The sequence below is a fragment of the Callithrix jacchus genome, chromosome X, assembly GCF_049354715.1.
Source record: "Callithrix jacchus isolate 240 chromosome X, calJac240_pri, whole genome shotgun sequence".
In the NCBI taxonomy this organism is placed as follows: Eukaryota; Metazoa; Chordata; class Mammalia; order Primates; family Cebidae; genus Callithrix; species Callithrix jacchus.
In genome coordinates this window covers 7,348,349-7,373,072 of record NC_133524.1, presented here as the reverse complement: position 1 = coordinate 7,373,072, position 24,724 = coordinate 7,348,349, and the positions used below count along the sequence as shown (strand labels likewise).

The following is a 24,724-nucleotide window of genomic DNA, read 5'->3' as shown; positions in this document are numbered from 1 at the left end:
GTAGGATGAGAATATGTCCTTTTATAAGGTAAGCTGAAACACAGGATAGTTCTTGGTGAACTTAAATTTGGAAATGGTGCATCACATTAAGTCAGCTTCAGTGCTCAGTATTTTATTTCTGACACTTTAAATCCTAATTCTGAGGATCAGATGAGGAAGGGCATCTGACAAGTACTAACCAAAATTACTAGTGAAGATGAAAGCCAAGTGCCACCTTTCTGATGCTGTTAACTCATAAGTAGTTGTTATGAGAATCTCTTCTATTAGGTGTATTTTAGGGGAAAAATTAATTTTTTAATTAAATGAAAATGATAGATAGTGAGCAATGCAAGCATTTTTCCTTATGTTACCATGGTAAGCTACTTTTGACTTTAAACCATTCCTGAGCTCTTATTTTGAAAAGAAGGTATCTTTCAGAAAGTTGGAAAGAAAGACGTTCCTTTGGAATAAATTCTATTACTCTATTCCTGTTTGCTGTAATTTTATTTATTTATTTATTATTGATGCATATTCAATGTATGTATTTTCAGGGTACCTGTGATCATTTGAAACACTCATATAATCGAATCACGGAAATTGTGATATTCATCACCAGTTAACATTAATTGATTGTATATTTCCCAATTGCTAGAAGATAATCATTCAAAAGTTTTTAGCATTGTCATTTTTAAAATAAAGCTTTTTATATCACAGGGGAAAATTTTCCAACAAGCTTTAATTGAAAATGGAGCAGGATTTATGAGGCTCTGCTAGTTCAATGTGAGGATGTCTTCATCCTTTTCCCAGGGAAAGAATGGTATTGGTGCCCCGTTCCCCTATGTAATTTTTATAGCTTCATGGATATCCTGTTTCCTGACTAAAGTGTGACATTTCAAAAATATGCAACTTTTTTTCTACATGATGCTAATATTCCAATATATGTCTATGCAAAATGCTTTAAGCTATTGATTATGTACTATATTACACTGTGTTCTAGAATATACCTACAGCTATCCAATGGATTTTGGTATGACCAGCTGGTTTGCAAACCAGCTCCCATTAATGTGAGCATTTATGTCACAGACTACAGTCATCAGCTTGATCCTGGAGCCACCTACCCTCAAAGATAAATTCCATCCATAAAATCAAGCTGTCATTGTGTTGAATTTTTAATAACATTAATTCATATGTCAAATGGTAAAGCCAAATTTTTTCATACTCATTGAATGGTAAATTTTAACTCAAAATTCCTGTCTTAGTGCAAGGAAAGTTATCCATGTTATAATCATGCTTTCTTGAGTTCTTGTAAATGTAATAGGAATAATGATATCAGATCATAATTAAATCATGTCATTCATTTTGCTGAGACAACTAAATTATAGCAAAGACATTATATATAAAATTTAAAAGAGATTCATGTTTTAAAAGGGTAGAAATGAAATCCTAGCTCTAAGATTTCTGAAAAATCAGTATTTCATGAGTTTGGAGTTATAATATTTAATCCTCCAAATAATCAAGACAAATGGTAACTTAATCTTAAAAACATCTGCAATCAGTTCTACTGATACCAACAAACTGTTGTTAATCTAGCGCTCTGAGGGAGGGAAGGCAGCCTGGATTCGTTGTGTTTGCCAATTGCTATGGTGTAAACACCTACAACACAGCCAAATGAAAACATACAATGGTTTAACAACCAGCTGGCAAGATTCCTAAACGACCAGGAGCTGATTCCAGCTTACCACTGCCTGCTAATAAACCCTAATACTACATTTCTTTTATTTTTTTCCTAATAAAGTATTCTGAGGTCAGATGATAAACCTCTTATCCCTAAGATTTATGAATATGTTCCACAGTCTAGTGATTATTGACAAACTCCTACCAAAGTCTATCTGAGATGACCTATGCAGACTCACTCTACTAGTACTAGCTTGAGCTCTGTCTTCCCCAGGTGACAAAAAGCTCCATATGGATGACAGTCACGTTTTCCTTATGCATTTCTGTATTCCCAGCACATTGCATAGCTAGCAGTGCCGCCTGGTCTAAGATGTAAGCTACTCTTCAGCACAGAACTTTGTCTGTTTTGCTCACTGACAGATGCCAGCACTAACACGATATTTTCCACACAGTAGGTGCTCAATACATATTTCTAGAAAAAATGAATAGATAGAATACAAAATAACTAAACACGAAGCCATGCATAAAAGCCAAGACAGCAAATACAGTTATTGAGTTTCAGATAGTGTCTGAAAAATAAATCATAAATGATTCATAAACATCATGTTTTCCTGAGGTCCTTTATCTCGATGAATCATTCTAGCCTTGAGATACTGTGATTTCTCCTTTTTTTGTTGCCAGTTCAAGGCAGAATAGTTGAAGGAGTTGCACTGAGAGAAAATGTTACTTGTGTCCAAGAAGCAAATTTTATCCTGGGGCCAGTTGCATATCAGAAACTGGGTCTTGTTTTTCTCACTCCTATTTTCTGCCTCTTCCTGTCCCTTTTCTCTTTACTCCTCCACATAATGTGTTCCTCCAGCCTCTGATCCAATATGTTCCTTCTGGCTTCTCTAACTGGGGAGTTGGCTCTATTAAAATACAATTTTGCAAGGTTCAGGACATGATACAGACTTATTTGAACATGCAGTAATCATGGAAACATTGTTCTTCACATTCCTTGCTGGCTCCATATAAAAAGAAATTAAGAGTCCTTGAGTTCTCATTTATTACAAAGCTCAGAATCGGTGCTATAAACTGATCTAAAAAAGAAGCAGTATTCTTATGGAAACTAGGAATTGTGGCTACATGGATGATATATGTGAATAAAATGCTTCCAGATGTAAAATCACAAGCCCATGTTTCTGTTGTTTTTTGTCTTCTAGAGCATATCATGAGGAAACTGCCCAAATTTAAAGGAGAAACTGAAGCATAAACCTGGTGTGATTTCCGTGGCTAACAGAAGGGTTGTAATTTCATGGAAAAGTTGAAAAAATAAAAGAGAGGCTGTTCTTTAAGTGATAAGTCTTGGAAAAATTGTCTAGGTGAGTGAGAAAGAGACAAAGATTCATTAGAAAATTGAATGGAATCACCCTGAGTTTAAGAAGAAGGTAGCAGCTGGGAGGTTATTACATGCCCCGCTTCATGCGGGGGGGCAGTCTTAGGTTCTAGAAGCAGAACTCCAAAGCCCCTTAGAGAAAAGGGGAATTTTATTTAATCACCAAAGAAGGAACTGAACATCCAACCTCAATAGGTACCTCTAGAATAACCAATAGCTGTATAAATTGCTCACCACTTTCCATTGACTGCCAAGCATCTTAGTGATAGGAATATTACTGTAAATCTAAGTTTCAAAGATAGGAAAGAAAGGTCTGAAATTGATTACATCTAAGATTATAAACCATTTGTTCCTGTATCCTAATTGGAAATTCCACTGTAAAACAAACATGAGATCCTGTTTTATTGCACAATTCAGGAAATGTGGTAGTAGTGAAGAACATTTTGACTTTGCTTTAAATATCTAAATGTAGCAAATATGCATGATGTACAAAATACAGATACAGTGAGTCATGATCCATCATCTTTAGGCTGGGAAAGTAAGTCAGGTAAACAACGAAATTCTATTCATTCATTCTCTAGCTTTTAGTGCCATGCTAGAAATGTGAGGGGAATGCTTTGAGGACATGCAGAGGAGGTGGCATTTCAGCAGAGTCTGGGGGGCATTGGGGAGTACCCTCCAAGAAGAGATGAGACAAGACATCCTTCTGGGAGAAGAGCCTGAAAGTGTAAGCACAGCAATGCACAGAACACAGAGGCTGCTGTCCTCAGTATGCGAGGAGTCCCAGGAAGTAAAGCTGGGCAGTTGTGCATGCAATAAAGGATGAGCCACAGCACCCTGTTGAGAACAGGGAGTTTCCTCTGCTTGGAAAAAGAAGCTATGGGTAGTGTTCAGGTGGGTGAATAAATGACACAGTCCCCTGATGTCCTCCTACCTGGACAAGTATGTGACCAGAAGGAGTAGAAAGGAGGAAGAAGACAAAGCAAGGAAAACATGGTCGCACACTGAGGCACCTGTTGGCCTGCATCGAGCAGAGCCACCTTTTTGCCCTTTAGTTTTATCTATTCCCAAGGCATAGGTTGCATGGAGCATGAGAAGCATGGAAAGGTCTGTTTACTCACTGTTCTGAGGGTGCCAGCGCACAGCATTTAAGTAGGCGTTGCAGTAATGGAAGAGAAACTCGTGATCTGAGCGTTGGCTTTTCCCTTGAAGCAGAGGCATCAGATCATGTCCATCAATGATCCTGTAGGATAAACAGCCATTCATCAGGTGGTGAATTAGTTCTGTGCTCTTAAATGTCCTTCTGAACCAACAAAAGCATGATGGAGCTCAAGTCGTAATTAATACAAAGAAGAATGATCCTACTTGGGTGCCATATGTAACACATTGATCCCACCTCTGTCCATGCAGTATCTTATTATCTTTATTATCTTTGCTCTGCAAAGAGCACCATGAGCTGGGAACTACTGTTGGCTCATTGCACAGATGAGAAAACAGAGGCACAGAAAGGTTAAGTAATTTGCCCAAGTTAATGGGATGAATAAGAACTGATGCGATTGAAATCCAGGTGATCTGGCATTCACACTCTTATTCTTCCTGTTGCTTCTCCAAAACACAGTTGCTGTTATTACCTTACCAAAGGGAAAGTTTTATTCCTGAAATACAGGTCTGCTGAAAAGACAGGTACCTGACAATTTGGGGGTTTTTAAAAAAAGATACCATATTGCATGAGGCAGCTTGGATTGCTAGACTGCAATGAATATAAATTTCTCACCAGAATGAATTGATTTGTATATAATAATACCATTAACCAGGGAATGAATTATTCCCAAATGAAAATATATCTCCTCTACTAGTGGGTATCTAACTAGACCAAGAAGGAGAACTTTGCAGAGTGCAAACAATAAGACACATGCAATTGGTGATGAGCAAAATAAGATTGCTTATAGTTTGAAGAAAGGAATAAAGCATAAAATTGTGTTTTGCATTAAACATAAATTAACAGCTACTTGAGAAATTGAAGCCATGGATACCATTAGGCCATTGCCATCAAAATGAGGGGCAGAGAATTATTTTGAAAGGGTGAGTGTTTAACTTGAGGATTTTCTCTGATTAAAAACACTACATCTCTGTCATCTCTTGTTACAAGGCATTTAGAAACTGGAAGTTTGACATGGCTGTATAATTTGGGTAAGTGTGCTTAAGAGGTCCTATGTCTCTTGTGGTTTATTTTGGTGTCACTAAAAACCCATAATGTAATTATAGCCTTGTTGTTAGCACTTCTCCGGCCTCAACCCTTGTTATTAATCACGCATTCTGCAGAAGTCTGTGGACTGAAAATATTCTATTATCATAAGTTAAAAATAAGAACAAAAGACTGGCTTGGCTCACTTCCCAAACCAATGTTCCCATGAACCACGAGGGGAAGAGAAAAAAATATGGTAGAGAGAGTTCTATTCAGACACAGCGTGTGCCCTAAAATACTGTTTCCATCCTGAAATGGCAGTCATTGTGCTTGGTTCTTTTCAAATTCCTTTCAAGAAAGACTCAGGCCTTTTTGAGACCCCAAATAAAGTTGAAAGGAAGGAAGAACTGAGAGGGGAAGTGGGCAGGCATGAGAATTAGACCAGGAAAAGCCCCCAATGGTGAAAAGTGATCTGGAGGGAAGAGACAAGGGCTGGAGGATTCCCATCTTTTTCCAAGTGGGGAGAACGTCTTTCAATGACTCCCCAAAAGCAAGATGGAATCTCCATTTCCTGAGACACAGGCTAGACTTTTACTTCTTGAATCTGCTTTTTTTTTCATTTTACAACAAAATTCAAATGTGATATAAGAACATGGGAGATGGAATTGCTGTCTTAAGATCAGTATGTTTCAAAAAAATTTTTTTTCAAGGTCTTGCTCTGATATTCAGGCTGGAGTATGGTGGTGCAACCCTAGCTCACTGCAGCCTCAACCTCCTGGGCTCAAGAGATCCTCCTGCCTTGTCCTCCCAAATACGCAGGACTACAGGTACATGCCACCATGCCCAGCTATTTTTCTTTTTCTTTTTTTTGTAGAGATGAGGTCTTGCTATGTTGCCCAGACTGGTCTCGAACTTCTGGTATCAAGTTATCCTCTGGTCTTGGCCAAGATCCGTATTTGATAACTGAAACTAATCATGGTTACAAGAAAGGGGGATTTCACTAAAACAAAATAAGACTCCAAGTTTCATAATTATGTTTTCTTACTTAGAAATGAAATTTCTGAGTTTTTTAAAGGAGCGACACAAAGTTTATTCTGCAAACTTCTTTTTCTTCCAATGTAGAGACAGACTATTTTTTTTTAAATATCCTACACCTAATGTGGTCCTTCCTAGAGGCAGGCCATAAATCACACTGCTATGAAAAGCCACCATTTAACACTGCTGAAGAAATATGGTCTGTCAAAGGAAGACTCATTTCTACCCTGAAAAATGGAAAGTGATCCTGTTGAGGTAAACTTTTAAGTGGTGTCTAAGGTATCAAAATATTTGGGATTGTTTTAAACCACTTGTTGGATTCGCAGTTGACCATGGCAATAACCCAGAGAACAGCACATTTCCATTAATGCTGCTAGTACAAAAATGTTTTTAGAATGTTGTGTTCTTGGGGAGATGGGCCAATCCACTTTCAAAGTGACCCAAAGCATTGCTGTTTTCTCTGGAAACAGTCTAACAGGCTTTTTCTTGCAAACTAATTCAAGTTTTTATAGCATGTTTACATAACAGCCAATGCTTAAAAAAAAAAAAAAGCAACACCAAAAAAACTGGATGTGGTTTCTGTCCTAGTGTACTCATGGCTCTTAGTGCAAAAGGGGATGTTTGGGAGTGTTTTTAATTTGGAAGGTGAAACTATTCTCCTTGGGTTCCTGACTGGCAATGATGGTAGCGCTATTAACAGGTTGTTTCAAGGCATCCTCATGTCAAAATTTAAGGTCAAGTTAAATACTATAGAGACAATTTTTACATAATTCTGGAAACCTTCCTTGAACCCTATTGATGTCATTCCTCCAAGAGCGTGCTGTGCTCTCTCTCAGCTCTGAGACTTTCAACATCCTCCTCCCTCCATGTGGAATGTCCTTTCCACCTGCCCTTTGCCTGCCCAACTCTAGAAGGACTGAAGGATCCTAAGAAATCGGTTTGGGGTGATATAGAAGGGAAGGTCTTGGAGACTAAAAGAGAAGCTTATTTGGGGCACGATGTTGGTGAGCAGCTTATTTGATATACAAATGACAATGATTTCAATGTAGACAGTCATAGTCAAGGAAACATTTTTATGAGAAAGTACATATATCTATAATAAACTAAAGGGAATCTTAAGTATCCAGAAAGTTGTTTTCAAAATTACGGAAAACATGTTTCCATTTGTAAACATTAAATCCTCTGCCATCGACGAACAGGAAGCAAGATCTGTATAAGTGGTTGCATGCACAAACTTGGGACTGTTCCAATGAAGAGAGTCACCTTTAATTCTGCAAAACCGATGTGACCCAGATATAGCTCACTGACTTTTTCATCTGTACTACTCTATTGAAAAGGTCTTCTCACTACCTATAAGTCAGCAAAAGTTACTGGGAGAAGTCAGCTAAATCCGTTCCTTGTCTCCATTAGACCAAAGTGTGTTGAGCATTAAAGCATTAGCTTATGTTTGTAAGTTAAAACAGATGAAGTCAATTTTTATTTTAATTACGGAGCAGAAGATCTAAATATTTCACCTGTAAAATTTTATTCTTTAGGTTGCCAGCACTCTGTTTCCTTGCATCCCAGCTGAAGGGTCTATGGTTAAAATGTTGATGTTTTCCGAAAGGTGTAACCAAATGTGGTTTGTTACCATTCTTTATTACTGATGTTAATACCATGTTAGAAAGAGGCATGGTCATACTTATACTATGGCAATATTATATCTGCTTGCAAAGATGAGACCCACAGAAAGTCTTTTCACGTTAATGAATTAAAACATTTAGGTATTAGATTCTTCCTTTTTGTAAGCCCTTGTTGCCTGCCTTTTGTAACACAAAAGGTTGTCCTCCATTTATTTCCAAAATCAGCTTATTTTGGAGACCTGGGGGGGGGGAATAATTTTTCTGAATATGCCCAGGGTGATAGACACTGAAATTTCTTCTGATAAGTCATGCCACTGAATGAAAATGAATCACTTAAGTGTGTATGAAGGAAAAATTCACTCCCAGAGAGAAATCTCATGTAAGCATCCCATACGGTTGAATTGAAGAACTATTCTCACTGCAGTGTTAAGATGCTGCAAAGCAAAAAACAAAAAAATAAGAAAAGAAATTCTTTCCTGTATTCCTCTAGACTACCTTTCTTTTTGCTTAAGTAAAAACCCTGGATCCAAGGGCTTCTGCTCTCCCAGCATGTTTTGATTGGCCAGGAGGGGCTCCCACTAGATCCAAAATGTTTCTTGAGAATTACAGGACAGTGCTTGAAGAATGGGGGTCTGCTGAACAGAAATTCTCTGCTTCAAACAAAACGCAGAAAGAAGCAAAGGCACTTTGTTAAGTGCTCGTCAAACAGCCTTTCCAACCCTCTGAATGAGTTTCTTATCCTGAGAAATACAAATTTAATTAGCTCTAGCAGGAAGCTGAGAAAGCTTATTTGCACCTCTCTGAGCAGGAAAGAGTTAAGGTTATTTTCTAAAGGACAGACGTCTGTGTATCACATTTATTGATGGATATAGATGTGATGGTACTGTCTAGATGCTTTTATTGAAAAGTTTGAATGGGATTTTCCATTATAACAACATTTTCCATAAAAGAGCAATAATACGTTTCAGGGTAGGATATCTCAACGTCAGCACTACTGACATAATGGGTAAGATAATTCATTGTAGTACGGGTCTGTGCTGTGTGACGTTTAGTGGCACATCTGAGCCAGTAGCATCCTGAGCCAAGACAATAAAAAAATGTCTCCGAGCATTGATAAGTGACCCCTGGGGGAAAACACTACTTTAGATACTCAAATTCTTCTAGACAAATATGTAAGAATATTACTAGACCTGGTTGGCAATATGCTTTAAATAAACTACTATGTGATAATGTTATTCCCACAAGGCACTTGGAAGCACATTTCTATTTTCTAATCTGTGCTGTCTCTAGGATGATGAAGGCATTTTACACCTGGACTAGTACCAGAAGCTTGGACCTCAGAAGCAATTGTCTGTGGTTTAAAACCAGGTCAACAGGCCGGGAATGGTGGCTCATGCCTGTAATCCCAGCACTCTAGGAAGTCGAGGTGGGTGGATCTCCTGAGGTCAGGAGTTCAAGATCAGCCTGGCCAACATGGTGAAACCCCATCTCTAGTTAAAATACAAAAATTAGCTAGGTGTGGTGGTGTGCACCTGTAGTCCTAGCATGCTGAGAGACCAAGGAAGGTGAATCACCTGAGGTCAGGAGTTTGAGATCAGCCTGGCCAACATTGTGAAAACCTGTCTCTACTAAAAATGCAAAAAAATTAGTCAGGCATGGTGGCACATACCTATAGTCCCAGCTACTTGGGAGGCTGAGGCAGGAGAATCACTTAAGCTATGGAGGTGGAGGCAGAGGTTGCAGTGAGCCGAGACTGCACCACTGCACTCCAGCCTAGGCAAATGAGCAAGACTCTCTCAAAAAAATAACAAAAAATAATAAAAAAATAAGCAGGTCAACAAACACCTTCAAGGTCCATGAAAGGAATCAGAAACACAGGGGAAATTTCAATATTGACAGTTGGTTCTACTGATGATGCAAACCCACACAAAAAATACTTGGGTCTGCTAAAAGGGAGGCTATTTCCTTCTTCATTGAGCACATACAAGAAACACAGATTGGTCTCCATCAGTTTCAGCCTGGAGTGGCTAGAAGTCAGAAGCAGTAAGATTTCCCTTTAGGAATCTTCCTCTTTACCTCTGAACTTTTTCCTTACCTTGCTTTTCCCCCACTGGATAGAAAACCATTCCAAAATATTATGAAAGTGAAGAGTGGTGATGGTTTTAATATTATGGGTCATGAGAGAGAAATGTAATAAACAAGATTGCCTGAACACTCAGTTCTAGCTACTTGAGGAAGTATTAAGCTTTATTCCAAAGGTAAGAACTACAACCAATGAGGAAGTGAAATAGAGAATGAGATTTTTGGCTTTATATAGGAAAAATCTTTCTACGAGTTACTGCTGCCATGTCTTCCATCACTAGAGTGGAAAAGAAAGAATAGTTCAATTGGAGTAGAAGATCTTAAAATTCCCCCTTTGCCCTCAGATCCTATGATTTTATGACCATGGATGAATATTAAATATGGAAGAGGAAAGAAATGGACACCTGACTACTACCTCAATATGGCAGGTAAAACAAAAAATAACAAATATTCACACCTTCTTTGTACTGCACATTATAAGCAAGGAGGTTTTTAATCTTCCTATTGACCCTATAAAGTCAGTGCTATTATTGAACCCATTTTCCAGAGAAGGAGTGGAGGCCCAAGAAAGTTAAACACTTACCCTGTAGTGATGACAAAAATATGAACTTGGCTGGGCTTGGTGGCTCAAGCCTGTAATCCTAGCACTTTGGAAGACCAAGGCAGGAGGAATTGCTTGAGCTCAAGAGTTCAAGACCAGCCTGGGCAACATGGCAAAACCCCATCCCTACCAAAAATACAAAAAATTAGCTGGGCATGGTGGTGCATGCCTGTGGTCTCAACTACTTGGGAGGCGGGAGCGGGAAGATCACTTGAGCTTGGGACTAGCAGGTTGCAGTGAGCCGAGATCGCACCACTGCACTGCAGCCTGGGTGACAGAGTGAGATCCCTTTCTCAAAAAAAAAAAAAAATGAATTCAACCAGTGCCGATTTAGAATCTCCACTCTTAGCTATAGCACCTGCTAGTCTCAAAGAGTGATCCAGAGACTCTCAGGAATCTCTAGGATCCTTTCAGGAGGTCTGTGAGGCCGTGTTATTTTTTGCAACAATAGGAAGGCACTCTTTGTCTTTCTCACTGTCCCTCTTTCAGGAGTGTACAGTGGACATTCCCAGTGGTAACAGGATGAATGATGACATCATCAATGTATTAGCCAATGGTATGTGAGCTTGGGGTGCTGTGTTTTAAAAAAAATTATTTTTTATTACTAATATAATAATTATAGCTTGACATAACCTTCTTAAGTAAAAGATCGTTGGGGTCCTCAATCATGAAAGAATTAAAAGGGGTTTTGAGACCTCAAAGTTTGAGAACCAGCTGAACTGTCAATGCTGTGCTTCTCGTTGGTGTGTGTCTATGTGTATGTTGAGGAAGGGTGTATACCTAAAGCAGAGTTGAAACCTATACCCCAACAAGCCTGAATACAGTGGGAGGGGAGGAAACCTATCTTTGAACTTGCTTTGACAGCGTGGTTGTTTGTGTCTTTCCTTTCCTCTTTCCTCTTCCTTCTCATTGCAGCTGAATTTAAACGAGATTTGCAGCTGCCTGCCTGACATTAGCCTGGCCTGCCACCAAACTAATGAAAACAATTAATCAGTGTGCTTCACTTAAAACTCTTCAGATTGGTAATAACACTTAGGAAGAAACCACTGGCAATGTCATATGAAGTCGTATTTAAATTTAAGAGAAAGACATTTCATTTAGAACTTCTCAGTGAAGACGTGCTGGGAAATGGGACCTTAGCTGGGGAATCGGCTGCATTTCTCACTGTTACAGCAAAAAGCTGCTGAGTATGGACGAAAGAAAAGGTGTGGGATCCCAATGTGGGAGGTTAAAGAGGCTGTGGCCCAGGTGCACAACGGCAAGCAATGGTGGGATGAACAGACGAGAATAACAGTGTGAGCACAATGCCGAAAGATGAAGGCTGAATTAAATACCAGCCATCCACATTCCTGGTCACTAAAAACGTTCAGTGCCTCTGAGTTTATTTCCCTCCGGGATAGAGATTGGCAGATGCGTTTTTACACTGCGGAACCCACCAGTGAGGCCCCTCACTGGACAGAGATAACAAGTCCAGCTGGAGGTAGCATGACACTGAGGCCTTAGAAGCAAAAGTTTTTCTCTGACATTCTCCTGCCTTCTTGTCTCTCAGTCCCATTCCACCCCAAAGAGCCAGAGAAACCAGAGTCCTTCTTCCCCAATGCAGGTCATAGGAACCAAAACCACTGATACCCAAAGTCAGCATCAAACCTAAAAATATCATTCCAACTTTTCCCCTGCCTTTCTGTGTAAAAACAGCCCGACATAAATAAATCCTCTGACCTTCCTTGTTTCACTGTAAGTCCTAAAACCCCCATCCCAGAGAGGGCCCTGGCCCATGCCCAGAAGGAAGGAGCAGTGCTCAGAGAGGCCAAGAAGAATCTAGATAGACAGGCCTAGCTGAGTTTTCCTACTCAGTCCATGAGGTGAGATCTTTCCCTCCAATCCTACTTGTACACATTGCCCATACTTTGTTGAACCACAGCATAAAAATGAACAATCTCCCTTGTATCTTTGGCTCTTTCTTCAGAAGCCTCCTTTGTATATACATTAAGTAAATTTATATGCCTTTTATCCTATTAATTGGCCTGCCTCATACCGATGATTTTCAGGAAAACTCTAGGGGGCCAAAGGCCTTGGTCCCCACACCATTATGCAGGCAAACTGGAGCATATTGGGCTGTGAAATCAGAGCTCAACAATACCAACCACCCTGGCATCAGAGTACCTGTCCTCAGGCAAGGGTGCTCCAGCCAGCTTGGCTACTGTAGGAAATATGTCCATGTTGCTAGTGGGCTCATCAATCTTCTGGCCAGCTTGTATCACCCTGGGCCAACGAAGGATGCCTGGAATCCGGATACCTCCCTCCCAGTTATTTGCTTTTCCTCCTAAAAGACCAAAAAAGAGGCAACAGGGAGATTGCAGTGCTTTCAACATGAGCGTTGAACAATGGACTCTTCCAATGCCTGGAATCCGGATACCTCCTTCCCAGTTATTTGCTTTTCCTCCTAAAAGACCAAAAAAGAGGCAACAGGGAGATTGCAGTGCTGTCAACGTGAGCGTTGAACAATGGACTCTTCCAATGCCTGGAATCCGGATACCTCCTTCCCAGTTATTTGCTTTTCCTCCTAAAAGACCAAAAAAGAGGCAACAGGGAGATTGCAGTGCTTTCAACGTGAGCGTTGAGTCAATGGACTCTTTCATGCTCAACGTAGAAGAACCAAGTGCTCTAATTATATAGATACCATCCATGAGTATTCTAAGAGCAATATAGTATATGTTGTGTTAGAAAAAGGAAAATATATGATACACCATATGTGAGGCGGTCAGCACTGTACAGCATCTTGAACAAAAACTCATCAGACAGACTCAACGCAACAAAGATTTGAGTCACCAAAGATTCAAATCCATGACTGGAGTCAGGGAATTCAAGTTCCATTTCTTCTTTATACCAGCTGTGGTAGGCAAAATAATGATGCCCCCAAGTGTCTGCATCCAAATTCCTGGAGCCTAGAGCCTGGGGAAATGGGTATTTTGCCTCATATTGCAAAAGGGACTTTAAACATGTGACTAAGGATTTTGAGATGAAGAGATTACACTGCATCGTCTGAGTGGATCCAATGTAATCATAGGGTAGTAAAGCAAAAATAAAATTCTAAGCCCCTCAACTAAGTGAATGGACCCCTCCTCTCAGCCAAGGGCATTCCAAAGGCTTAATCTGAAACACTAGTTCAGGCCATGATGGAAAGAGGGGATTGGACATGCCTCATTTTACCCTCCTTCCTTTGGAATTCAGGTACAACTGATCAGCATTAACATTAAAACAGGGCTTTGAAGACTGGACAAAAGAGACTCTTTGTAGCAATAAGATACCAACAGGACAGATAGCAGGCCCTAATAGAAATTGAAATAGTTTACCCCAAAATATATTTCTTTGACATATTTCAAAATAGCCCCACGAAGCTGTCTCTATGGGGAAAGACTACATTCTGTAGACAATCCCCTTCTCTTTTGGGGTCTTTTCCCTGATCCAGGTGAGAACTGACCAAGAGTCTGGTATCTTTCAAGTCTGATAAGAAACATGCGCAATCAATTCTCTCTGAAGCCTGCTATCTGGAAGCTTCATCTGCATAATAAGAACCTTGGCCTCCACAACCCCTTTAGCCCAGACACTCCCTTCTATTGACTGCAGGTCTTTAGATCAACTCTTTCAACGAACTGCCAATCAGAAATTCTTTGGGTCCACCTATGACCTGAAGCCCCCTCACCCCACAGTCCTTGACTTTGACTCACGCTACCTTTCCAGACTGAACAATGTACATTTTACATGTATTGATTGATGCCTTATGTCTCCCTAAAATGTAGACACCAAGCTGTACCCAGAGCAACTTGGGTACATGTTCTTAGGATATCCTGGGGCTGGGTCAACTTGGCTCTGAATAAATCTCTTCAAACATTTTGCAGAGTCTGACTCTTTTTGTCGACAGGGTCCTTTCAAGGGAAAGGGGGAGTTGGAGAAGCGGGGGCGGGGGGTGTAATCACAGAGAGAAGCTGGAAGATGCTATGCTGCTGACTTTGAAGACAGAGAAGGGCACCCCAAGCCCAGGAACGTAGGCAGGCTTTAGAAGTTGGACAAGGCACAGAATCAGATTCTCCCCTAGAGCCTTCATCAAGGAACACAGCCCTGCCAACACCTTGATGACCCATTTAACTGATGGTTATTCCCAAAGGAAAATAAATCATTCTGCCGAAAAGACACCTGTACTTGTATGTTCACTGCCACAACATTTACAACAGCAGACATGGAATTAATCCAGGTGTCCATCGACAGGGATTGGATAAAGAAAATGTGGTACATATACATCCTGGAATACTATACAGCCATAAAAAAGAACAAAATATTGTCCTTTGTAGCAACATGGTACAGCTAGAGGCCATTATCCTAAGGAACAGAAAATCAAACACTGCATGTTCTTAGTTATAAGTGGGAGCTAAACATTAGGTACTCATAAACATAAAGATGGAAACAACAGACACTAGGAACTACTAGTGGGGAGAGATGGAGGGGGCCAAGGAGTAAAAAACTATCAGGTACTGTGTTCATTACTTGGATGACAGGATCATTAGAACTCCAAAACTCAGCATCATGCAATATACCCATGTAACACACTTGCATACATATCCTCTGAATCTAAAATTTAAAAAAAAATGTTGTTTTAAGCCACTAAATTTGTGGTCAATGATTACAACAGACCTAGGAAACAGATACACCAGCCCTGTGCCCTTGAGAAAATAGCTTGAGCTATCTGTCTCATATTCCCACATGTTTTCACGTGAGTGTTACATAGACTGATTATCCCAACTGCCAAGCTCAGTGCCTACAAGACAGGAAGGGCACAAAAATGGCTATTATCATTGTTGTTATTATTTTATTACCAGGTTGACTCTTACCAGGATAGTTGAGGGAATAGGCTTTGTGCCTACGAGGCAGGAAGGGTGAGTTCAGAGTTGATCAGAATGTCAGCAGATAATCTCAGAAGATGGTCACTGATGGAACCAAAATATTTCAGCCCAAAATACTTTTCTTTGGTATATTTTGAGATGGATGTTCAGAGGGTTGCAAACAAGCAGCCCTGCAAAGCTGTCTTTTGTTAGCGAGATTTCCATCTGTAGAGAAAATCTGGCTGGGCGTGGTGGTTCATGTCTGTAATCATAGCACTTTAGGAGGCCGAGACAGGTGGATCACTTGATGTCAGGAGTTCAAGACCAGCCTGGCCAACATGGTGAAACCCTGTCTCTACTAAAAATACAAAAATTAGCCATGCGTGGTGGTGCACACCTGTAGTCCCAGCTACTTGGGAGGATGAAGCATGAGAATTGCTTGAACCCGGGAGGCAGAGGTTGCAGTGAGCCAAGATCTCACCACTGTGATCCAACCTGGATAACAGAGTGAGAAGCTGTCTCAGAAAAAATAGGGAGGGAGGGAGGGAGGGAGGAAGAGAGAGAGAGAGAGAGAGAGAGAGAGAGAGAGAGAGAGAGAGAGAGAGAGAGAGAGAGAGAGAGAGAGAGAGAATCTGCATTGACGCAGCCAGGCTTTCTCTGAAGGCCTCCCTTGCCTGATCTAGGAAAGATGAACTGAGACTGACATTTTTAAAGGTCTGAAAGAAGTATTCACTATGTCTTCTCTCGGTGGGCAGGGTCTCAGCATAACAAGACCACCTTTGCTAGCCAGGCCTCCTCTTCTCCCCTCCTAACCTGTGTGGCTACGAGTCAAGGCCCCATTCTTTCTGTAACCTCAAGATGGTGTAAAAGCATCAACCATCTGGCCATTTCTTTGAGATCTATTTTATAAGGCTCCATGCATGTAAATAAATTTGTGTGTCTTTTCTCAGTTGCCTTTGTCAGCTGATTTTTGGCAAACCTTCAGAGGTCAAAAGGGCAGTTTTCTTCTGGCCCCTATATTACCAATACCTCCCACTTGAGGACTGGAGACCAAGCACTCCAGTATAGGGCTCAGACAGGCCAGGGCTGAGGTCACTCTGGCTGGGCAGGTGACCCATGGCTGGGGGAATAAACACTGCTTCCCCACCCTTTATGACAAACAGAGCATAGAGCTAAGTGGCACTGAAGTAGCCATCAGGAAGTTAGGCTGGGGACAAGGGAGTGGAGTGGAGTTAAAGTTCAGCTACTCTAAGAAAGAGGCTGTTTTCAACAATTGGTGTGAAGCATTAAATAGACAATTAAGTGAGAATGAAGCCAATGAAAAAATGTGCATTCCTCACAGGAATATCATGTGTGAGTCCCACTGGAAATAAATGCCACTTAAATTTAGAAAGCAAACTACTAGAGACAGAGATTTCAGGGATCCTGAAGCAAATCTCTATTGTTAAAAGCTCATCTCCCTCTCTTTTTGAACCTTTACAGGAATACCTCCTTTTAGTGCACTCTGCTCTAGTGTGCTTTTCAGATGTTACATTATTTATCTATGTATGTATTTATGTATTTCTTTTTAAACTTTTATTTTTGGTTCGGGATGCAGGTGCAGGTTTGTTATATAGGTAAACCGCACATCTTGGGAATTTGGTGTGCAGATTATTTCGCCACCCAGGTAATCAGCATAGTACCTGATGATGAGTGGTTTTTCAGTCCTCTCCCTCCGTCCACCCTCCAGTCTCAAGCAGGTCCCAGTGTCTATTGTTCCCATCTTTGTGTCCATGTGTACTCAATATTTAGTTCCTTCTTATAAGTGAGAACATACAGTATTTGGTTTTTGGTTCCTGCATTAATTATCTTAGGATAAACGCCTCCAGCTCCATCTATGTTGCCGCAAAGGATAGGATCTCATTCTTTTCATGGCTGCATAGTATTCCATGGTGTGTATGCAGCACATTATTTTAAACCAGTCCACTGTTGATGGGTATTTTGGTTGACTCCATGTCTTTGCTATTGTGAATAGTTAAAAGCTCATTTCTTACAGCTAAAGACTGTAGACTGGATTCCTCTCCTCAGCAGGCTCTGACCTTTGCTGATGTTCTATATGCACAGGAACTTAGGGGAGATTCCTAGGGAAGTTCACATCATGCTTTGTAGTTTTTGTGATGGCTTCCTAAGAAAGTTAAAACTCTTCCCCTTATTTTATCTTTTCAACATCACCTGAAGGTAATTCTCTCACAGATACTGTGATTCCTGCTTCACAGAGATCACAGCCAAGAAATGGGAAGTGTAACTACTTTGCTGTAGTTCATTCAAGCAGTTGAAAGCAGAGCTTTGGGAGGAATCTCAATGTGTGAATTACAGTCTGGTTCTCTTTCTGCTCCATCAAACTCATAGAATTTTCACCTGCTTATCCTGCTACTCACTCAAACTCACATCATTTTCACTTTAAATTTAACAACAACAAAATAAGTGATTGCTATAGAACGAAAAAGGGCTGGTTTCATCAATGGTTTTGACATACACATATTGGCCCCTTGGTTTAAATAAAACAGAATAAATAAACAGGAACAAAAACCAAACTATTCAAATCAGGAAAAAGCACCCTCTAAAAGTTAATCTTCTCAATGCAATGTGGCATTGTGTATTGGATTCTGGAACAGAGAGGGGGCATTAACGGGAAAACTGGTAACATGTGAAGGTTAATTTTGAAAAATACACCATAATTGTGTAGGACGGTAGGATTGAAGATAATTGGGTGAAAAACATACCTCTTTACTTCCTTTGTAATTCTCCAGCAATCTAAACTCATTCATAACATTTTTATATATAGTACATAAAAGTTATAATTTATATAAATTACATATCATATATATCACATACTATATAATTTTTATACAATTTATATAACAAATCTGCACATGATTATATATAATATATAACTTATATAATATATATACATAATGTATATATAGTATATTTGTATAGACATACACACACATAAATATATTTATATATATATATGGAGAGAGAGAGAGTTGTGAGTATACATATACCAGTTATAGCTGGGGCTCAGAAGAGAAAAATACGTCTAAATGCAGACCTCAGCAGCAGCCTCAGAAGTCAAGTTTCTTTCTGACTTTCTCCTGACTCCTGTCTCTCAGTCTCATTCTCCCCACAGGCTAGCCACAGAAACTAGAATCCCTCTTCCCTAAGGTGGATCATGGAAACCAGAACCCCTTTTCCCAAAAGCCAGCCATAAACCCCAAAAATATTACTCTAATTTCTTCCCCCAACATTTCTGTGTAGAAACTGGCCATAAAGAAATTCCCTGATCTACCTTGTTTGACTGTAGGTCCTAAGACTCCCGCATTCCAGAGACGGTCTTGCCTCACACCCAGAAGGAAGGACTGCTGCTCAGAGAGGCCAAGAAGATTCTAGACAGACAGGCTTGGCTGGGTTTTCCCACTCAGTACATCAGTATTCAATCAGGCCCTTTTTGTCCAATCCTATTTCTACACAGCTGTTCATACTTTGTTGTACCTAAGCATAAAAATGGACAGTTTTAGCTCGGCACAGTGGCTCATGCCTGTAATCCCAGCACTTTGGGAGGCCGAGGCAGGCAGATCACCTGAGGTCAGGAGTTCGAGACCAGCCTGACCAATATGGTGAAACCCTGTCTCTACTAAAAACACAAAAATTAGGTGGGCATGGTGTCAGGTGCCTGTAACCTCAGCTACTCAGGAGGCTGAGACAGGAGAATCACTTGAACCCAGGAGGTGAAGGTTGCAGTGAGCCAAGATTGTGCCACTGCATTCCAGCCTGGGAAAGACTCTGTCTCAAAAAGAAAAAAAGAACAGTTTTCCCTGTATCTTTGGGTCCTCATTCTGAAGGCCCCTGTGTATATACATTAAATATATTAGTATGCATTTTCTTCAATCTGCCTTTTGTAAATTAATTTTTATTTTTATTTTATTTTTTTTGAGACAGAGTTTCGCTCTTGTCGCCCAGGCTGGAGTGCAATGGCATGATCTCGGCTCACCGCAATCTATGCTTCCTGGGTTCAGGCAATTCTCCTGCCTCAGCCTCCTGAGTAGCTGGGATTACAGGCACGCACCACTGTGCCCAGCTAATTTTTTGTATTTTTAGTAGAGACGGGGTTTCACCATGTTGACCAGGATGGTTTCGATCTCTTGACCTCGTGATCCACCCGCCTCGGCCTCCCAAAGTGCTGGGATTACAGGCATGAGCCTTGTAAATTGATTTTTAAGCAAAATTTCAGATGCCAAAGAGGAATTTCTCCACTTAGCAACTACCTTGTGATAGATAGATAGATAAGGTAGATAGATTTAATTTTTCATTATATATATAATTTTCTTAGTTGACTAAGTGATTCTGCATTCTCAAAATCAAAGTAGGGATAACAATACAAAATCTCTCAGAGGGTTGTATAAACATTGTTTCTTGTAATAATAATGGCTAAATTTAATTGATCACCTATCATGCAATATGGATTGTGACAGGCATCTTATTCACTAAATCCTTATGTTCACACCCATGAAGGCACAACCATTTCTGTCCATTTTATAGTTGTACAATCTGAGGCTGAGAGAATTTTGGTTATATGCTGACAGGTCACTCATTTAGTAAGCAGTGGAGTTACAGATATAAATCCAGGTTTGTCTGACTGACTCCAAAGCCTGTAAACTTAAATAGTTCTCTGATATCACTATCTATGCAGCAAGAGCACTGGTGGCAAGTTGTCTATGCCCTGCCAGAAGAGATCACACCGTATTTCTAAACCACATTTAGTTTCTACACTCTATTTAGAAACTCAGAAAGATACATCTGAACAGTAGAATAAAAGACTGAGGCACTGAGCAAATTTTGTACCTTCCCAGGAGTTGATCTGTGCATCACCTTTAAGGTGAAAAAGGCAATGTACTAGGATGGTTTACTTGAGCTCACCAGAAGCCAAGGGATGCACCTGGCTGTCGAGACATGTGAGAGAGTGGCTGAAAAATATGGCCCTTAAATAGCAGATAGTGGCCAGGTGCAGTGGCTCATGCCTGTAATCCCAGCACTTTGAAAGGCCTAGGCAGGTGAGTGGCTTGAGACCAGGAGTTCAAGACCAGTCTGGGTAACATGGTGAGATGCTGTTTCTACAATAATAATAATAATAATAATAATTTTTTTAAAAGCTAGATGTGCTGTCACACACCTGTAGTCTCCGCTACTCGGGAGGCTGAGAGGGGAGGACTGCTTGACCTGGGAGTTTGAGGCTGCAGTGAGCTATGATCATGCCCCTGCACTCCAGCTTGGGTGACAGAGACCTCATGTCTTAAAAAACAGAAAACAAAGCACATAGTTCCACAAAAATCCACAGGCACATCCAAGCTCTGTGTATTTTACAACCCAAATGCCAGTGATCTATTCCCCTCTGGGGAATTTGCTAATATCCCAGAACTCCAGGTGATGGAAGAGATGCCTTATGAGAACATGGCTTGAAGTATAACCAGTTTGAAAACAAAACAAAATAAAACAAATCTCCTGCAGAGGCCCTAGAAATATCACAGCCTGCCAGAGATTCCAGACACCCAACGGAGCTCCAAGCCACAAATTGCCACCTGGTGGCAACAATTCTGCCTGGGGGCAAAGAAGTGGCTTTCTTCTGCTCAGGTAAGATGCACAGAGCACCTGCATTGCAGGCCAAGGACTATGGGGGCAGCTGTGCCTGTAGCCCCTAGATCTAGCCACTTACTGACCACCTGAATGTACAGTGTGGTGCACCAGACATGCAGCTAGTGTTAATAAATCGTCACACTCAAGAAATGCTCTGTTGGAAGCTCTGAACCCACTATGTGGAACATCGCAAGATTCCTATCTTTTATTAATAGTTCTGAGTCTATATTCAGGACCTAAACAAATGTATCCACAAACATAATCTTGTACATTTTTCTTAAGTTATAAAGGGAGAGGTTTTATAACAGTCACGGCAAAAGAAAATGTTTAAAATTTTTTTAACAGATGATAAACACATCCGAGCACACACTGCCTATGGAAAAGCATGTTGGAGGAAGCATGATCACACATTTGCAGGCATGTGTTGATGAGCAAGTACCCTTGCTTGTCAGATGGTGTAGCTTTGAGTCTCCTTTCTGCAGCGATATTGCGTGGAAAGTGACATGCACCAAATGTGTCTGTCAGGCTGAAAAAGCACCAAAATCTGCTTTCCTGGGCACCACTCACATTATCATCGAGCAGAGTTCAGAGGAACTCAGAGGGTGGACACTGGATGCTTCATTCATTCAGCAGACATTTATTCAGCAATGACTTGCTATGATCAGGAATAATGGTGGCATTTCACATGTCCCCAAAACTATTCAAACTTGTAACTTAGTACTAACTCTTGATTCTCCCCATCACTCTGTAAGGCAAGTAATCCATTTCACAGCCAAGAAAAACTTTAGCAAAGGTTACACAGTCAGTCACTGATGGTATTAGGTATAGTTCTAGAACCTGTCCTGCCAAATGCTAGACTTTACTGATTTTTCACATTCCCAAATGGGACACAAATATATACAATGGAGATTATGCAGTACAGAAACTCACAGCCTCCAAAGGTAGCTTAGATAATACCCACTGAGAGCTCTGATTGTATGCCAACAGAATCCCATAGGGAACACAGTAAATGGGGATCTTGCCCTACAGAAATTAAAGGTCTCAAAAGACAGCTCAGCTATATCCACATGCCAGGCACAGTGGCTCACACCTGTAATCCCTGCACTTTGGGAGACTGAGGTAGGAAGATCACTTGAGGCCAGGGGGTTCAGATCAGCCTGGGCAACATAGCGAAACCCAGCCTCTATAAAAAATAAGAAATAAAAAAATTAGCCAGGCATGGTGGTGCATGCCTCTAGTCCCAACTACACGGGAGGCTAAGGCAGGAGGATTGTGTAAGCCTTGGAGGTTGAGACCATAGTGAGCTGTGATCATGCTACTGTACTCCAGCCTGGGTGACAAAGTGAAACTGTGCCAAAAACAACAACAACAACAACAATACACCCACAGACAACTGTGATTAACTGCCAACAAAAATCACAAGAAATGTCTTTTGCCTGGGCAAACCTGCCCTGTGCTAATAGATTTTGATTTGGGTTTTGAAGGAAAAATAAACTTAGGAAAGTTGGAGAATGGGCTATGGAGGAAAGAAACAAAAAGCAGGTGAAGGAGTATGAATTATTTTTTTCTGAAAATTTATGAGCAGAGAAAAACCATGGTCTAAGTTTAAAATTTGGTAGAGCAATTGTCCAATTCACACTTTTAACATCTTGATGGCATGTTGTGATGATGTTCTCATCACAGAAGGATGATGGGTGAGTTACTCAATCTCTCCAGGCAAGCATAGAGAGGATTCTTCTACAATTTACTCCAAGACTCTTGTTAGAAACAGCTGTTTGCAAACCAGGCTTCTATTTTTCTCCTTCTGAATGCTACTACACAGCAGGTCAAATCACTTTAAATAGCAAGAGCATATGCTAGTCATTCTTATGCTTGATCTGGGCAGAGTTTTATGAAATATTCTGTTTTTCATTTTTCTCCTCAAATCTCCCCATCTGAGATAACACTAATTTTCTGAATTGAGGCAAACCACGTTGAAGTGTGTGATAATTCATGCTAAATGTTTTCTCACCCAAGATGCTACATTTTACACTCTCCTTGATTTATTCATGCCAAAGACTAAAATCCACGAATTGCAGATGGATGGGAAATATAACAAAAATTTTCAGGTTCTACCAATGTAATATCTGCCTACTATGAAAGCAAAAATAAGAAACTTTCTGATATCAGTTCTTAAATGACAGGTAAAGAATTTAAGGATATCCTTAAAATTAATGGACACAGCTCAAACAATTAAGAATGATTCCTTAAGCAGCACATCCAACTGCTAAGGAATCTAAGTCCAGGGTTGGCAAATTTTTTTCTCTAAAGAGCCAGATAATAAATATTTTAGGCTCATTGGGTGGCTTTCTCAACTACTCAACTCTGCCGTTGAAGCAGGCAGGAATAAGACATCCACAAATGAGCACAATTGGGTTTCAATAAAACTTTATTTAGAAAATCGAGGGCTGGTTTGCATTAGGCCCACATGCTACAGCTAGGCCAGTCCTATTCTAATTTACTAAATTTTGATTTTTGGGTGTGGGGTGAGGGCATCAACTTGAACCTTATTCAATAATATTAAATCCTTCAGTATTGGGTGGCAGTGTCACAGCAATGTCTACTAACACTTTTCTTGTCACTTAATTAAACTCCTACTTAATATTGTCTGCAAGAATGAAAAACTAAAAAATATATCTTAGCCTGGAATGTGAAGCTAACCATGTCCTTATTGGGGTCCACCTTTTCAACGTCACACCTTGGTTGAACTGAGTGCCATGAAAATGTCCTGGTCAACAGTTCATTCTCTGCTCTCAAGAAGTTCTGCTGCTCCCTCTTGATGTTTCCTCTGCTAGGATTTGACCCTGGGATGATTAATATTGAGTGTCAACTTGATTGGATCGAAGGATGCAAAGTATTGTTCCCGGGTGTGTCTGTGAAGGTGTTGCCAAAGGAGATTAACATTTGAGTTGGTGGACTGGGAAAGGCAGACCCACCATCAATCTTGGTGGGCACCATCTAATCAGCTGCCAGCATGGCTAAGATAAAGCAGACAGAAGAACATGGAAGGACCAGACTGACTGAGTGTTCTGGCCTCCATCTTTGTCCCGTGCTGGATGCCTCCTGTCCTTGAACATCAGACTCCAAGTTCTTCAGCTTTTGGACTCTTGGACCTACACTGATGATTTGCCAGGGGCTCTCAGACCTTCATCACAGACTGAAGGCTGCATTATCAACTTCCCTACTTTTGAGATTTGGGGAGTTAGACTGGCTTCCTGGCTCCTCAGCTTGCAGATGGCCTATTGTGGGACTTCACCTTGTGATGATGTGAGTCAATTCTTCTTAATAAACTCCCTTTTATATATACATCTATCCTATTAGTCCTATCCCTCTAGAGAACCCTAATACAGCCCCCACACCCAAATCATTTACAAAACTCCTTAAAATCCTGGATAACAAGCCTCTCCAAATTCATCAAACCTTCTATGGTCATGTAATATTTTCCTACTCTCAATTTCCACAGTATTTTTCAGGCTGAAGTTTATGGGATATACAACAACCAATTCTATGCATGTCTCATTCCAACAGGAACAACAGTATTTCAGAACAAAGTGTCCAATGCACTCTTAAATCAACTGAAGT

At 40.5% G+C, this 24,724-nt stretch overlaps 1 protein-coding gene across 4 annotated transcripts in view; it reads right to left on the bottom strand.

Moving 5' to 3' along the window:
* Nucleotides 1-24,724, bottom strand: part of STS (steroid sulfatase) — a 247,148-nt gene that overhangs the window by 61,329 nt on the left and 161,095 nt on the right. For 3 of the 4 annotated variants that reach the window (XM_035289539.3, XM_054251450.2, XM_078362824.1), the window contains 2 exons: nucleotides 12,717-12,876; nucleotides 4,150-4,271 (listed from right to left, as the gene is read on the bottom strand). In XM_035289539.3, the coding sequence (XP_035145430.3) occupies nucleotides 4,150-4,271; nucleotides 12,717-12,876 (282 nt within the window). Of the gene's footprint in view, nucleotides 1-470; nucleotides 2,562-4,149; nucleotides 4,272-12,716; nucleotides 12,877-24,724 lie in introns of those variants that run through there. The other variant, XM_054251451.2, reaches the window with a different exon arrangement.